Source organism: Protomyctophum parallelum, assembly GCF_964188405.1.
Source record: "Protomyctophum parallelum genome assembly, chromosome: 14".
Taxonomy (NCBI): Eukaryota; Metazoa; Chordata; class Actinopteri; order Myctophiformes; family Myctophidae; genus Protomyctophum; species Protomyctophum parallelum.
In genome coordinates, this window is record NC_139709.1 from 18284000 (window position 1) to 18299653 (window position 15654).

The 15654-nt window shown below is 45.3% G+C and overlaps 1 protein-coding gene across 4 annotated transcripts in view; it reads left to right on the forward strand.

Moving 5' to 3' along the window:
• The first annotated feature begins 343 nt into the window (after nucleotides 1–343).
• The window catches only part of mpz (myelin protein zero), a 25068-nt gene continuing 9757 nt past the window's right edge, over nucleotides 344–15654 (forward strand). For all 4 annotated transcript variants that reach the window (XM_083781408.1, XM_083781409.1, XM_083781407.1 and 1 more), the window contains exons 1-5: nucleotides 344–639; nucleotides 5275–5441; nucleotides 9792–10005; nucleotides 12124–12253; nucleotides 13214–13256. In XM_083781408.1, coding sequence (XP_083637534.1) covers nucleotides 594–639; nucleotides 5275–5441; nucleotides 9792–10005; nucleotides 12124–12253; nucleotides 13214–13256 — 600 coding nt within the window. In that variant the 5' untranslated portion in view covers nucleotides 344–593. The remainder of the gene's footprint in view (nucleotides 640–5274; nucleotides 5442–9791; nucleotides 10006–12123; nucleotides 12254–13213; nucleotides 13257–15654) is intronic.

Sequence of the window (15654 nt, forward strand, 5' to 3'; positions counted from 1 at the left end):
CGGGGACTACGGATGGAAATTAGTATCTCTGCTAATGTTCATTAATATATTCTGTCCCATCCAAATTAACAAGTAAAGTAAAGTAAAAGTAAAGATCTACACGCTCACAATGTGTGTCACATCGCAATAGATGTTAAAACATTTGAAAACTTGAAATGGGACATTCTGCAAGTACAGTTTTGATGCCAAAACCTTTTGTACTTTTACTCAAGTAAATGTGTGCAGCACTGGAGAGAGGTGGAGAGGGCATGGGGGGTGACGGACGGGGCCGGGCCTAGAGGGGCGTGTCTGGGTATAAACCAGAGGGACAGTGGGGCTCCTGTTGTTATTGTTGTCCAGTCAGTGGTCAAGCCCCTCTGTCCTGTGGCACCCGACTCGCCGGACGTATCTCCCGGCGCTCTCTCTTTCTCTCTCTCTCTTTCTCTTTCTCTTTTTTCCCTCTCTCCTCCTCCCTAGCTGGCCTTTTTTCCAAAAAGGACACTTCTTCTGCAGCGTCCTGTGAGGTCCTGCAGCAGCAGCCTCTTCCTCCTCACCGCCTTCATCATCATCATCCTTCCTCGGCAGAAGAGGCTCCCGCGTAGAAGCCAGGCACCATGCTGTCGTTTTTGGCACTTGTGTCAGTCGTCCTTCTGGGAATAGGTAAAAATAATAATAATCTAATAATACAAACTGGTGATACAGATGATGTACCCAGATGTTTCTTTTATCATCTAAAAGAAATGGTTCTCAAACTTTCCATAACTCTGAGAGTATTCAAATAATGGACCCGTAAAGCAGTGGGTTTTCAACCAGTGGTCCTTGAGGCTGTTTCAGCTAAATGATGGAGAGTTGCTAACGAAATGGACCCTTTTAGATATCTTTAACTAAGTTAACTAAGTTCTCAGTTAAATTATTGTTAAAGATCTGCATTGCTTAATTTACATAAAGTCTATACAATTAGACAATGAAAAATAATTATTTTGATCAACGTTGGCCTGTTGTCTCTCCTGATGGTACAGTATCAACATCAATACATCATTGGAATTGTGGACACAATCTTATTCTTCTCCAAGTGTTGTGTCTTAGAGGCTAAATCTCATCAAATGGTGGTCCTTGGTTCAAATGCTGAATAAATAATGGGCCTTTATATGAAATGGGTTGAAAACCACTGAATAAAGGGCTATTTTCTTCCATTTGAATCCTCTCAGACGTATACAGACTTCAAGGGGTCCATTTGGAACCCCATCAAGGAACCCGAGGGTCCCTGGACCCCACTTTGAGAACCACTGATCTAACGTTTAGCGGCGGTTGGGCTTGGGGTGGTGGTGTAAAAATCAGCTCAAAGATTAAAAAATATAATATCCAAAGATGCTTTGGTTTTTCTTTATCTTGGCTTGGACTCAGAGTAGCCCTCTTGTTGCCTTTTGCGATGTCTCGACCTCAGTGTTGCCGTTTCATCGTCTTCTCATGTTGAGTGAGAGGTTGAAAGAGGGGCTGATATGACGGTGAGACTTTGGTGTGTGTGTGTGTGGTGTGTGTGTGCAAAACATTGACAAGCCTGATGCATTGACGATTGCTCTGAAATGAGGTCGACGCCTCGGCCCTTCCTTCAACTCGCTGATGAAAGCTTTAGAGATTGATAAATGATTGCTTTAACACACACACACACACTCACACACACACAGGCAAGTCAGGAGGAGAGGGTTCTGCTCAAGTTTGGGTATTTAGGCATTTTAGCAGACGCTCTTAATCCAGAGCGATTTACAGTAAGCAAGTACAACACAAGGTAATACATCACGGCCAAGCTACACCAGGCAATTTTGTGCACGTGCGTATGCGTTTACTGCGCGCGTACAGTGCGTTTGGATAGGACCAATATATGTCAATGATACCAGCTACACCAGACGCACGGATACCGCGGGCCATCCTACGCGTGCTATAAAAATAGGATCGGTTCAATTTTTTTACGTGCGTATGCCCCCATGCGCGCGTATCTATATATCCTCCCGGAAGGTCCCGCACAAATCTGCCGCGCGCCACAGATCTGGTGTAGCCGGGGCATTTCGCACGCATACTTTGTGCGCGCAGTGCGCTTACGTCAAACGCACACATGTGTAGCTTGGCCGAGACATGCAGAAATAGTCAACTGGGATCATAATAAACCAAGTGCCTATCATCTGACTAACAATAGAAAGAAAATAAATAATCTGTACATTGAAACTATGAACACGATAGGATGCCAGGCCAATAATGACCTGGCATCTGTCTACTGTACATAACATGCTAAATTACATTTTATTATTGTAAGATATATTTTTGCGCTTTTTGCCTTTATTGATGGATTAACAGTAGTTTGACAGGAAATGGGGAGAGAGATGGGGGGGGGGGGGAGTGGGGGGGAGACATGCAGCAGAGGTCCTTCGGGATCGGGACTCGAACCCGCAACATGCTGTCAGGCTGGATTACCAGCCTATAGGTGCCTGGACCGCTTGGCATAAACCTGCAAGGTCGTCGAGGCTAGGGCAAGTGCTACGGCTAGTGCTACTTTATTGGCTTTTTATAGGCTACCAATTGAACTTCGGACGAGAGTACACTGATGTGACCGACGTGTCCCTTTGTGCGCCCGTTAGACGCTATTGTCAAAAGGAGCATGCACACATGTCACCGGCGTCAACGTTATTGTCGTCTGCTCAACGTTTAGGTTTCTCTCTCTCTTTCTCTCTCTCTCCCCCCCCCCCCCCCCCTCCTGTCATTATATTCACAGCTTTGTGAATAAGTTTAATTAAAAATGTCAAGGGCAATCTCTTTGACATGTTTTCCTCTCCTGTGGGGCTGTCCTGAACTAATGGCGCAGCGTTTGAAGGATGTTTGCTGTAAGCGTGAACTCTCCTCTCCGGATGTGAAGGAGGTGGAATGAGCTCTGAGCACGCTGGGGAAGAATGTTGTTGATGTTGACATCGTTGGGGGACCGCGCCGTGGCTCGCCGTATAGCACATTAACACATTTTCCACTGAAATGTGTTTTTTTGTTGTTGGTGTAACAGTAAATATTAGAAGGGGCCTGCTGTAGCCTCCGTGGGGATTTGGTCGTTGTTTAAGATGCTGACTGTATTTCCCAGGCAAGTAAAAAATATAGATCCCCCCCCCCCCCCCCCCCACCAACCTGAATGGAAAAATTAACATTGATCGTTAAATATTATCCGAGCATACAGCGGTGGGCTGTACTTGATTAAGCCGACGTACTGTGTAATCCATATTAATAGAGAAACTGATGATCGTCTTTGACGTCTTACACAGCGAACACTAATACACCGGGGAAATGATTTACCCAGCACATGTGCATTTGTTGCTGAAGTGGCAAGTCTGTTGTGTGTGTGTGTGTGTGTGTGTGTGTGTGCGTGTGTTTTCTTTGTGAGACCCACATCCCCGCAATGATAGAGACAGAAAATGGCCCAATGCGTTGTAGCAATCTTCAAGCCTGTGAGCTTGTAGATCTGCTATTTTCATTAGTTTGGGTCCCGGGGAGACATACAATTTCTCTTTTGGGTCACTGGTCTAATTGTACTTGTATGGTTTGTAGATCCAGCTATTGTAATGGATGCATGAGGGGTCATGTTTAAGGGGAAGGGGTTAAGGTTATACGTGTGTTTGTCGGGGAGGGGCTTGTGAATAGGGGGTTCTCTTAGAATGATAAATTAAACACAACGTGTTAAAGTGAGATTAAATTAAATCCTCCGTTCCTCATTCGACGCGCGTGACAAATGCAATTAGATTGCAGTGAGCGATTTGAAAAATATATATGATAATGTAATTAGTCATATGGATTAAGTCATATATGCTTTTATGACGTATAATAAATCATTTGTGTTGATGGCAGTAATATGGATGGCTCATTTTAATTTCTCTAATTACTGTGAAGAGCAGAGATATGTATGTGTGTAGCTGAACCGGGAGGGACTTGATCAAACCTACACAATGGGCTAATTAGCTGCCTTTTCACTCGTTAACGGACAACAGGTGTTTTGATCCCCAATGGATGTGGTTCATTAGAACATATTAATCACAATTCCACACATTTCACTGTATCGTGTGTTGGCAACTTGGCAAATGTATCTGGCCAAATTAACCACATAATAAGAACTATACACTGTAATGCTTTGTCGTGCAGCGAATAGCGAAAATGGACAAGCTCAAAACGGGCCCCATGTGAGCTTGTAGATCTGTTATTTTCACTGTGTTGGGAATTATTTAGATAATCTTTTAACATTTCTTGAAAATAAATTCGGACCACATGCTCCCTGCAAGTTGCATGTATCCCTTCTCTCTGACCGTGGTTTTCTGTATGTCCCCATAAACAAAGACGTCTGTATTAATAATATGAATTAATATGAATCATTCTTAATATAAATGTGTGTGTGTGTGTGTGTGTGCGCACACGTGCATCCGTGTGCGTCCATGCAGACATCTATCACTGCATTCCCCACTGTGTGTGTGTGTGTGTGCCATGCATGCACATGTCTATATGCATGTGTCATATACATATACGCATGTTCATAATACTTGAAGATATTTCCTCAACATATGTATGTATGTACGTACGTACGTACGTGTATGTGTGTGTGCGCTCATGTGGGGGTGGGCGGACACTCAGATCGGTGATTATGATCCGTGGGGTGTTTTTGCCGGCACCAGCCCCTCTAGACCAGAAACCACACAGGCTGGGCAGGCTGGTTTGAACTGAAACCACACAGGCTGGGCAGGCTAGTTTGAACTGAAACCACACAGGCTGGGAAGGCTAGTTTGAACTGAAATCACACAGGCTGGGCAGGCTGGTTTGAACTCCACCTAGTGATATTTTGCATCTTGTCTTGCCAATACAACACACATAATCCTTCTCAAATTTCTCTCTGAATGTACAATACCTGCACGACTTGTTAATTATTTCAATATTGAAGCCAATTCCTTCCATGCTGGCACATACTTCTCTAGATGTATTGCATTTCGAACATGGGATGTTGAAGTGTTTCACGTTGGCAATATGTTGTCTGACATGGTGCTGTAGTTCTATGTATTAAGCCTTTTCCTTGCATGCATGGTGTTGTAGTTCTATGTAGTGTACTAAGCATGTTCTCTTGTAGTTCTATGTATTACCGGTAAGCATGTTCTCTGACATGGTATTGTAGTTATATGTACTAAGCATGTTCCTTGCATGGTGTTGTAGTTCTATGTACTAAGCATGGTATTGTAGTTGTATGTACTTGTAGTAAATTGACCATGTTCCTGCATGTTGTTGCAGTTCCAGAGCAGTCCCAGGGCATCGTCATCTACACAGGCTGGGAGCGTCATGCCCTGGTAGGCTCAGACGTCAGACTGTCGTGCTCCTTCTTCTCCTGGCGCTGGTTATCCGATGACGTTACCTTCTCCTGGACTTACAGACCGGACGGCTCCAGAGACAGCATCTCTGTAAGATATACATTTTAATTTGAATCCACAAATTACAATTAACACATCTCCTCCACACCGACAAACTGCCTTATAGCAGCCGAAACAGAGCAATATTTGTTAAGTTGTTTGGCTTTACTTTGCTCTTTGTCATGCCAGAGATTGTTAGGCCACTCGTGGTCAGTTTATGTACATGGCACAGGCTTCTGATCGTCGTTTTGGTATAATAAGCGTTTGGTATATCCATCTTTTATTCTAACTCGTAGCACCAAAATTGAGACTGAACAAATTGTTTCGCATTATGTGGGGAACAAAAACAATGCGATGCACCACCGGAACCCAATAAAAAAATATTTTCAGTGGTGCTAAGCGCTCCAACACTTGACTATGTGTTTTCAGGTGTCTATTGTTTGATTACATTTATGGTCCATAAACTTTATTTTTCCGTTGACTTGAGTGCTAAAACTCACCATTCCGCCCCCTGTGACATCATGTGGGTCAATACATTGCAGTTCTGAGGTCACAGTCACCTATAGGCACCGCACACTTCACTGGGGTGTGAGTTTTTTTCATTTTTCTAAACATCACACGGCTCACTTTTAGAATGAATACAAGGCTTTCCTCCGCTGTGGAAGCGAGGTTAGGTTGCCTATGAGTTTCAGAATTTATTTTAAGATTTTCCTGATGACTTCTAAAGCCCTGCAAGGACAGGCTTTCAGCTACATTATAGATATGTTGGTTCCCCTATGAGCCTGAGCGCAGCCTTTAGATCCACACACAGATAGCGGCTCGCTGCTGCATGGTTGTCCCTAAAACTCACCTCATTACCTGTACTGGGGCGGGGTGGGGGGGACTGGGCTTTAGCGGCCTGGGCGACAGCACATTTCGATTTACTTTTAGTCATCTGAAATGTTTTAGTGTTTTAGTGTCTACTTTTAGTCGACTAAATAGCATAAGATTTTAGTAGACTAAATGTACAGTTGATTTAGTTGACTAAAATGTATTTTTGGCGGGCCTTGATGGCGTCGTAATGCCTGATTTTACACTTTGTTACATGCTGAAAATATGTTAGAGAGCACATTACCAGAGCGCGACCAACTTTGCATAAAATTACATGTCTTTTAGATCTACTGGATCTTTTCTCCTAGCCTGGCGTAGCGATACTAATATCACTGCGTGGATATTAGTCTCATCCCTCTCTGTGTTAGATTTATTTTGCATTGTCCCGCCCCATATTTGAATACTGGGCCCTGGTTGGTCATAGCCTGGTTCCAGACGAATCTAGTTGGCCGTCACCATTTCGGCCAAGTCCTCCCACAATTGAGAGCGGCCAGACTTAACCTGCCTGGGACAATATTAGGCATTGCAATGGCAGATGAAGGCTGGCTATGCAAGGTTACTTTCCTCCACTAGTCTTTCCCTAACATTTTAGTCTTGTTTCCATTTGTCGACGGAATCGTCATTGTATTTAGTCTCAGTTATAGTCATCATCTTATAGTTTTCGTCAGTGAAAAAAGGTAGTCAGTCAACGAACATCTTTCTCCATAGTTTTAGTCGATAAAATCAACACTGCTGGTCAGGCACCTATAGCTTTGGAACTCCCTGGCTGTAAGCATGTAAGGCTACAGCAAAACCGTCGTCATCTTCCTTGTCATAGTGTGTAATGTATACCGTAACGCATTGCATGGTGACACGTTGTGAGCTTGTACAAGAGCTTGTACAACGGCTATTTTTGGTATCCTACTCTTATATAAGTTCTACAGGACTTAACGTTGTTTAAGACAAGTCTTTGTTGATCCCCAAGGGGGATTTGGTCCTGTACTGTGCTGTAAGTGGAGAAATAAATTAATAAAACGTCAGCGTCGCAGAGAGAGAGAGCGATGAGAAGCAGACAACAAGGGATACAAATGCAAATTCAACGGTTCTGGGATGGGATGCGATGCACCAAATGCATACATAATGCACGCACACACACACACACACACACACACACACACACACACACACACACACACACACACACACGCACACACACACACACACACACACACACACACACACACACATAAGTACAGTTATATTATGTATTGTTGCAGCATAACATCGCCGATTCTAAGTGTGAAGGTATTATTGACCTGGCGGTAACACACACAACAACGCGTGCGTGCGTGCGTGCATGTGCGCGTGTGTGTGTGTGTGTGTGTGTGCGCACATCACATACACGGATGACCTTTCAGTAATATGCACATTGCACAAGGACGCACAGTATAAACGTATACACGCCGCACAGACAGGCGCGTGCACACGCACACATTACTTCTCCCTCTCCTTTTCAATCTTGCTTGCCTCACCTTTCCGTCTATTCTTTCATTTCTCTCTCTCTGGCCTTATCTGCCTCCTATCTCTTTGATCTCTCTATCTCTCCTTCCCAATTTCGCTTCCCTCCGTTTCTTCTCCCTTCATCTCCACCTCCCCTCGCTCCTCGCTTTGGTCCCCACCCCCCTCGCATTATCCCCCCCCCCCTCCCCCTCTGAACCCCCCCCCCCCCCCCCCACACACACACACACATACACACGCTGCCCTCTGTTTGAAACTAGATTACTCTCCTCCTTTTCTTGCTTATCTTCTGTCGCTCCCTCTTCTTTTCTCCCAGACACACACACACACACACACACACTTTTTTTTGCAGTCTTTCTTTGTATATTTTTAGTCCAGCTTTTCACGCCACATTTGTCCTCTCTAAATGTCGCCGTTTGATTCCGGCCGAGTCGCTTCCAAAGGGATGCATGTAATTCACGGATGACTTGTCACGCTTCTCACCAAAAAGGTCCAAGACACACAGTGTCAGCCCCGAGTTTGTTTACGAGTTTTATTTAGGCGTATTTATTTTTGTCTGGGACGGGGTGTAGTGGCAGACTTTTATACCACAGCCAGATAGGGTCTTTGGAGGTGTAGACCCACCACCAGTATTAGTCATACTAAGTAATATATATTATGACTTTGCCCACTAACAAGTAGTGCAAGGGATTACAGTAATATAAGTAGGCCTATACCGTTTCCCTTCAGGTTGGTAATGTATGCAGCTTTCCTGATTGAGGACTCCTCCTGTGAGGTTAATTATTGTTCCAATAAAGTGGGTTCACTTCTAAAAGGAGCTGCTGGCTAAACAGCTTGTACTGTACATCACATGCTCAGAAATGGTAATGCAACGAATGACTTTTATACCAAGTAGCAGCCGCAGGTAAATTAATATTATAATTATTTCAAGAATCAATACATAAGATCTAGTTATTACACTTCCTCTCTAACTTGTCCAACTCCACATCCTGCCAAGTATATACATCTAGCAAAACTAGTGGCAGCAAAATAAAGGGGGGGGGGTAACTCCTCCCACATCTGTGATGTAATCTCTTTACGCCAATGCAAAGTTTTCCATATCATATTTAACGCATGCAAACTTAACCATATCATATTAATGTAACCCTTTAAAAAGAACTGGCAGATATCTTTAAAGAGGCCAAGTTAATTGCAGGCCTTTGATGGAAGGAGTGTTAACTATCCAGCTCCTCATTAAGTAAATCACTACAATAAAATCTTTAATGTTAATTTATTCATTTTTAACTGTGAGAGCGTTTAGATCTGCAAGGGTCCATTTGGTTACATCTGTTCGCTCTCAGAGTTAAAAATGTATATTTAACTATCTTAGTTATTAAATAATTATGATATTATGGCTATTTAACTCTGGTTGTTAAATAATGAAGTGTCTTCCTTACATATTTCCACTATGATATTCATTGAATTACAACTGGAACCTTATTCTAAGTCATGGTTTTAATTATTACAAAAATAATTGGAAAGTCTTTATTAATGTATTTTTCTACAGATAAGATATCTTTTGCACAAACAAACCAAACCAAAAGCTTTGCTACTTGCTTTTTTACACAAACTCGTTACTTTGTAGATTTTGAATATCATTACAGAACCTACATTAACCACTTCAACCTATATATATATAGCCACCTATACTTTGGCTATATGAAAATAGCCGATCTTCAAGCTCACAACATGGGACACGTTGTGAGCTTGTAGATCGGCTGTTTTATAGGCTACACGATGAACTTGTGAAATGGGACACAGCATAATAACGAGTAGGCCTATACTTTTACCTTTGGTACTGGTATATTTTTGATGCCAATACTTTTTCAAGTAAATTTTTAACAACACTTTCACTTCGTAACTTGAGTATTTCTACATTGTGGTATTGATACTTTAACTTTAGTTTAAGGTATTTCTTCCACCACAGCTACAGTAGCCTTTATGTACTGTGTGGTAACATGTGCATTCCTGTGTCTCTCTCTCCCTCTATAACAGATCTTCCACTATACCGGAGGCGCTGCCTATGTGGACAACAAGGGCCCCTTCAGAGACAGGCTGGAGTTCGTGGGGAACCCCGGCAGGCGCGACGGCTCCATTCTGCTCAAGAACCTGGACTTTGCCGACAACGGAACGTTCGTCTGCGACGCCAAGAACCCCCCTGACATCGTGGGCCGGCCCTCCAGTGTCAGGCTGCTGGTCTTTGAGAAGGGTGAGGGTCTATCGGTGCCGCCGGGCAGAAACCTCTTATCTCCATATTCTAACCTTTTTGTGTTTGTTTTTTTCCCCGTACATGAACGCCCTACTCGATCATACTACACAGTGTACACAAGCCCTACTCGATCATACTACACAGTGTACACATCATACTACACAGTGTACACAAGCTCCATTTGAGCTTGTAGATCTGCTACGTTTGACGCTTTTGAATTTGAATCCCGAAAAGTAACAGTTTTGGACATAAGAGGTTTCCACCCGAGGCAGACGATATTCAGATACAGATAATCCCTTCCTTCCTTCCTTCCTTCTGGCTCTTTCTCAGGCCAACGGGCTGACAGACACAAATATTTATGATTTTGTTCGGTTCAGGGAAACTGTCGGTCAGTCCTAACTCCTAATTGCCGTTTGTCTCGGCACACCTCATATGAGTCACACACACTCCAAGTGTGGGAACGCTCTGCGCCGTCCTAGTTCAGCTAGGGATGGAATTCAGGGGACAGACACACAGTCCAGGAAAGGGCTGCTCTGGCCGCGGCCCAAATGAGCCAATTGATTTCTATGGCAACCCCAGCCTAAGCTTGATTTGGCAGTCATTGAAATGGACATTTTCACAGTAAATGGTAAATGGTGCATTTATCCAAAGGGCTTTACATAGATTGTGCGTTACATTCACCCATTCACAGACACATTCATACACAGAGGAAACCATGCAAGGCACCAACCTGGTCCTGCACATCAGGAGCAATTAGGGGTTCAGAGTCTTGCTCAATGACACTAAAGGTCCCTGCACACTGGACGTGTTTTCAGATTTTTAGCGCCGTTTTGCCGTGGGTTTTCCGAAAAACGCACCCAGTGTGCACACTCGCAATCGAACTGGGAACCTTGCGGTTCCCATCCAGCCGTTCTTCCAGCCACTCTACCCCTGAGCCACTGCCATACACTGATAACATCAGAGATCTCCATAAATGGACATAAAAGAGATAAAAGAGATCTCCATATACTTTATGGTCACAAAAGGGACACAGACAGACAGACGGTCTACAGACGTACTCTGACAACGGGGTAGTATTGCGTAACAGGGTGGGGCATACATAGCCTATTTGTATAATAGTGAAGCTATACGTACTTCCCTGGCCTACTTGTATTGCAGTGTGCATAAATATAGAAAGATCGGCCCTGATTCGTCCAGCGGTTTGCAAGATTACCTCCGACACAGACACTCACACTATGCCATAAAAATGTGTTGCAACATGTTTTGCAGCTACATGTGTGAAATATGTCTAACACTTAAATTGCTTTTAGTGAGTGAGTGAGTGAGTGTGGCTATTTCTTGGCAAACTCAGCTTCTGTGCTTTCTTGCGGTACATCTAATGCCTTATGCCTCCGATGTCTCAATGCCGGCGTCATCTCATTAGCTGTGTGCGTGTGAACCCATATGGCGGAGGTATTTTCGTTGTCAGAAGCCAACTGTTTGCAATTGCAGACCTAATCGTTCAGGCCCCTGAAAAAAGGTATCTCAATGCGTGTTTTTGTGCTGCGTGTACTGTACGTAGTACAGTGAACAGCCCTGGTTCTCACACACTCATCTCCGCCTCGTTAAGAACCAACGCCCTGCGCCGCTCATTCAGACGAATCAATTGCAATTTCATCCGGCTGTGTTTAAGATTGTTATCGCCGCCATCCCCGTCACTCTGTTGCTGCCGCTCTCTCCCCAACCCCTCCCCCACTGTGTTAACCCCTCGGACCCAGACACTCATCCTCATCCCATCTCTCCGTCCCCTGCCCTAACCTCAATTCACATCCCGCCTTTTTCATTTACATTCTCCGTAGCACCTGCTCTCCTCTCCTCTCCTCTCCTCTCCTCTCCTCTCCTCTCCTCTCCTCTCCTCTCCTCTCCTCTCCTCTCCTCTCCTCTCCTCTCCTCTCCTCTCCTCTCCTCTCCTCTCCTCTCCTCTCCTCTCCTCTCGCCCATGCAGTGCCCATCCAGGCTGGTGTATAATAACCCTCCTCTCTCTCTCTCTCTCTCTCTCTCTCTCTCTCTCTCTCTCTCTCTCTCTCTCTCTCTCTCTCTCTCTCTCTCTCTCTCTCTCTCTCTCTCTCGGCCATGCAGTGCCCATCCAGGCCGGTGTGATCACAGGCTCCATCATCGGCGTGGTGCTGGGCCTCCTGATCCTGATCGTGGTCATCTACTACCTGATGAGGTTCCTGGTGGCGCGCCGCGTCTTCAACCTCAGCGTCAGGTCAGTGCCGGGCCTGTGCCCCGTGGCGGCGCTGTGCCACGGGCTGGGGATGACGCCAGAGCCCATCCCCGGCACCGAGACCTGCGTGGCCAAGGCCAAGGCGCCGCCGCGCTCCTAGGCCCAGAGTTAGAGCCTTATAGTTCTGTGTGTGCGCCGCCGGTTGTCACGCTCTGTAAATAGCCGATCTGCAAAGGTCACAACACGTCGCATCGTTGTGAGCTTTGTTTGTTTATCTATTTATCTATTTATCTATTTATCTATTTATCTATTTATCTATTTATCTATTTATCCATCTATTTATTTATTTATTTATTTATTTATTTATTTATTTATTTATTTATTTATTTATTTATTTATTTATTTATTTATTTATTTATTTATTTATTTATTTATTTATTTATTTATTTATTTATTTATTTATTTATTTATTTATTTATTTATTTATTTATTTATAAGACCTTGAAGAGTAGAAAGAGGCAGCTTGGTTGAGTTGTTTGAGGGGCGGTCATGTCTTTAACAGACACCCCCCACACACCCCCCCCCCTCCCCCCATGGGTTCCATCCCTCCTACAGCCAGAGAGCATGACATTGAACTCACTCACTCACTCACTCACTCACTCACTCGCCCACTTGCTCACTCACTCAATCAAGAGCATCAGCTGAACAGCTTGAAATGCGTCATCATCATGATGGTATAGAGTCCTATTCAAGGAGGACGCCATGCAGGCAAGACGAGACGAGATCGTGACCCGTGAACGTAAGCAAACATTTCAAAACAAGGTCTGAGAACATTCGATTTGAGGTCCTCTGCAACGCGGGCCACCCACCCACCCACCACTAGATGCCCTTTGCTGCCGTTTGGTCTTTATGATAGCTGCCAGGCAATGCTGCCCAGTGTCCACTGGAGGGAGATTGGATGGATTGGACATCCTGACATTGTCTTTGTTTTGTCCCCTCCAGCAAACATGGCAAGAAAAAGAAGGAGGGATCACAGCAGAGACAGGCAAGTTCCCTCCTCCTCCTCCTCCTATTCCTCCTCCTTTTTATCCTTCTGCCCCCCCCCCCCCCTTCCCCAAACAAACACACACGCACTGTCACACACACACACACACACACATGGATATTTACCAGGTTATGGAATGCAGCCAGCCAATGCAACAGCTTGTGTTTGCTGTCGCGATCGGACGCTCCATAAGAGAGTGACGACGGCGTCTTGGAAGAGATTACGCTTGTGTTTGTGAATTCGAGCGGGGTGGGCGAATGGGGGACTGAAACCATATGGCGCATGTGCCTCTGTGCTTCTTCCCTTCTCCCCTGCAACATGCCACACGACATCTCGCCGCACGCGGCGCCATGGATGACGGCAAAGTCGGCGGTGTGACGGTTCCCGTAATGGTATTTCCTCCCGTGCGCCGGGCCCACAGTCCCAGCCAAGGCAGCTGAATATGTATCTGTGCAACACTCACATCCGGCTTCCTTACTCCACAGCCCCTCAGTGCATTAATCCCCAAAGAACGACTCATTCAAAGAGAGGAAGTTCCCCTCTAATAGCTAGTGTGCATTCGCCGGGCTGTTAGAAATTCTACTGCAGTCTCACCAGTGTGTGTGCGTGTGTGTGTGTGTGTGTGTGTGTGTGTGTGTGCGTGTGCGTGTGCGTGTGCGTGTGTGTGTGTGTGTGTGTGTGTGTGTGTGCGCTACCACCTCCTCCTCGTTGCATTTATACTGCTCACCCCACTGCTTGGTTTCATCCTCGAGGGCCAAACAACAATGGTGGGAGTAAATAGCTGCGAGGCAGAAGAAAAGAAAAAGAATCAAACCAGCAACTGTGAAATGGCTGGGGCCGGGTCACAGCGTTAACGCTCGGCTGCCGCAGTGAATGGGCCCTTGATTTGCTTACTGTGTGTGTGTGTGTGTGTGTGTGTGTGTGTGTGTGTGTGTGTGTGTGTGTGTGTGTGTGTGTGTGTGTGTGTGTGTGTGTGTGTGTGTGTGTGTGTGTGTGTGTGTGTGTGTGTGTGTGTGTGTGTGTGTGTGGACGGAAGCTGCTGATTTTGCTCAATGGGAGTCAAATGAAAATCACCAGTGCCATTATGAGACTCGGCCATTATCAGCAGCCGCAAGAAGGTTTTTTGGGAGTGTGTGTTTTTTTGGCGGAGGGGAGGGGGGCGTATAGCCTCAGGCATGGGGACTAATCAGCCCATTTGACGGCTGGTGGTGAGGCTCTGTGCACGCAGACTGCAGGAGTTTGTCGGCCCGGGCCTTCCTGTCGGTTTGATTGCCACTCGTGTCGCGACCGCACGCCGGGACCAGTAATACAATAGCAGGCTCTCCTCCGGGAGGCCACTTCATGCCACGTCTGATAACGATAAGGACAAAAAACAAATCTCAGACATTACAAGTTCCAGATGCCGGTCTTTTGCTGCCCGGAAGCAAAGCGGATGAACGGGAGGATAGTCAGGAAGCCGAGGAGAACGCCTTGGCGGCGCCGCGTCACTTTGCCTCGGGTGCGATCCATGCAGCGCGTTAACGATACCGGTATGAGCACACTTTTGGCTTACTCAGGGGTCATCATCGCCATGCTGGGTTGTGGTGGACATTTTTGTCAAAATTATTATTATTATTATTATTATTATTACTTTTGCCACGGCCATGCAAAATGAGTAAACAAGCACATAATTGTTGCTGTCCGGAAGAAACCACCTAACTCCAGATTTGAATGGACCAATGGAAAGTATTAAAAAGCACTTCCTCTCGAAAAACCTCCTAACTCCACTTGAGCTGGATGTTTTTAATTTCCTGAAAAATGAACATTTTGGAGTTCGGTAGTTTCTTCCAGACAGCAGAGATATAGAGCCCCAAATGACCATTGCAGGTCTGTAACTCTGAGAGTGTACACTACCAGAGTAACTCTGAGAGTGTACACTACCAGAGTAACTCTGAGAGTGTACACTACCAGAGTAACTCTGAGAGTGTACACTCCCAGAGTTATGGGGGTCCATTTGAGAACTGCAGTCCTAGTAGACTCCTAATATGCCATACATAATGTATCATAGTCAACTGGAGATTGTCATTCAGTAATTGGGTCTTATGATGATCAAGGACATTATGATAATGACCAAGTCTTTGCCACAGGCACATTTGTCCGTGTACGGACCTATTGATGACCTCTGCTCTGTCTGTCTCAACATGGGCCCGATGTATACACGTAGCTATCATATAGCCGCATAGCCGATCTACAAGTTCACAATGTGCCAGTTTGCGACACGGTCGCAAGCTTTTAGATCTGCCATTCTCGACCAAAGTTGGAGAATAAATGGGCTCTCCGCTCCAAGCCCTTATCGTCTCCCTCAGAGGAGTCTTCTCATCTTGCCTCTCCAGCATCCCCACCTCCCCGTCTCGTCCCC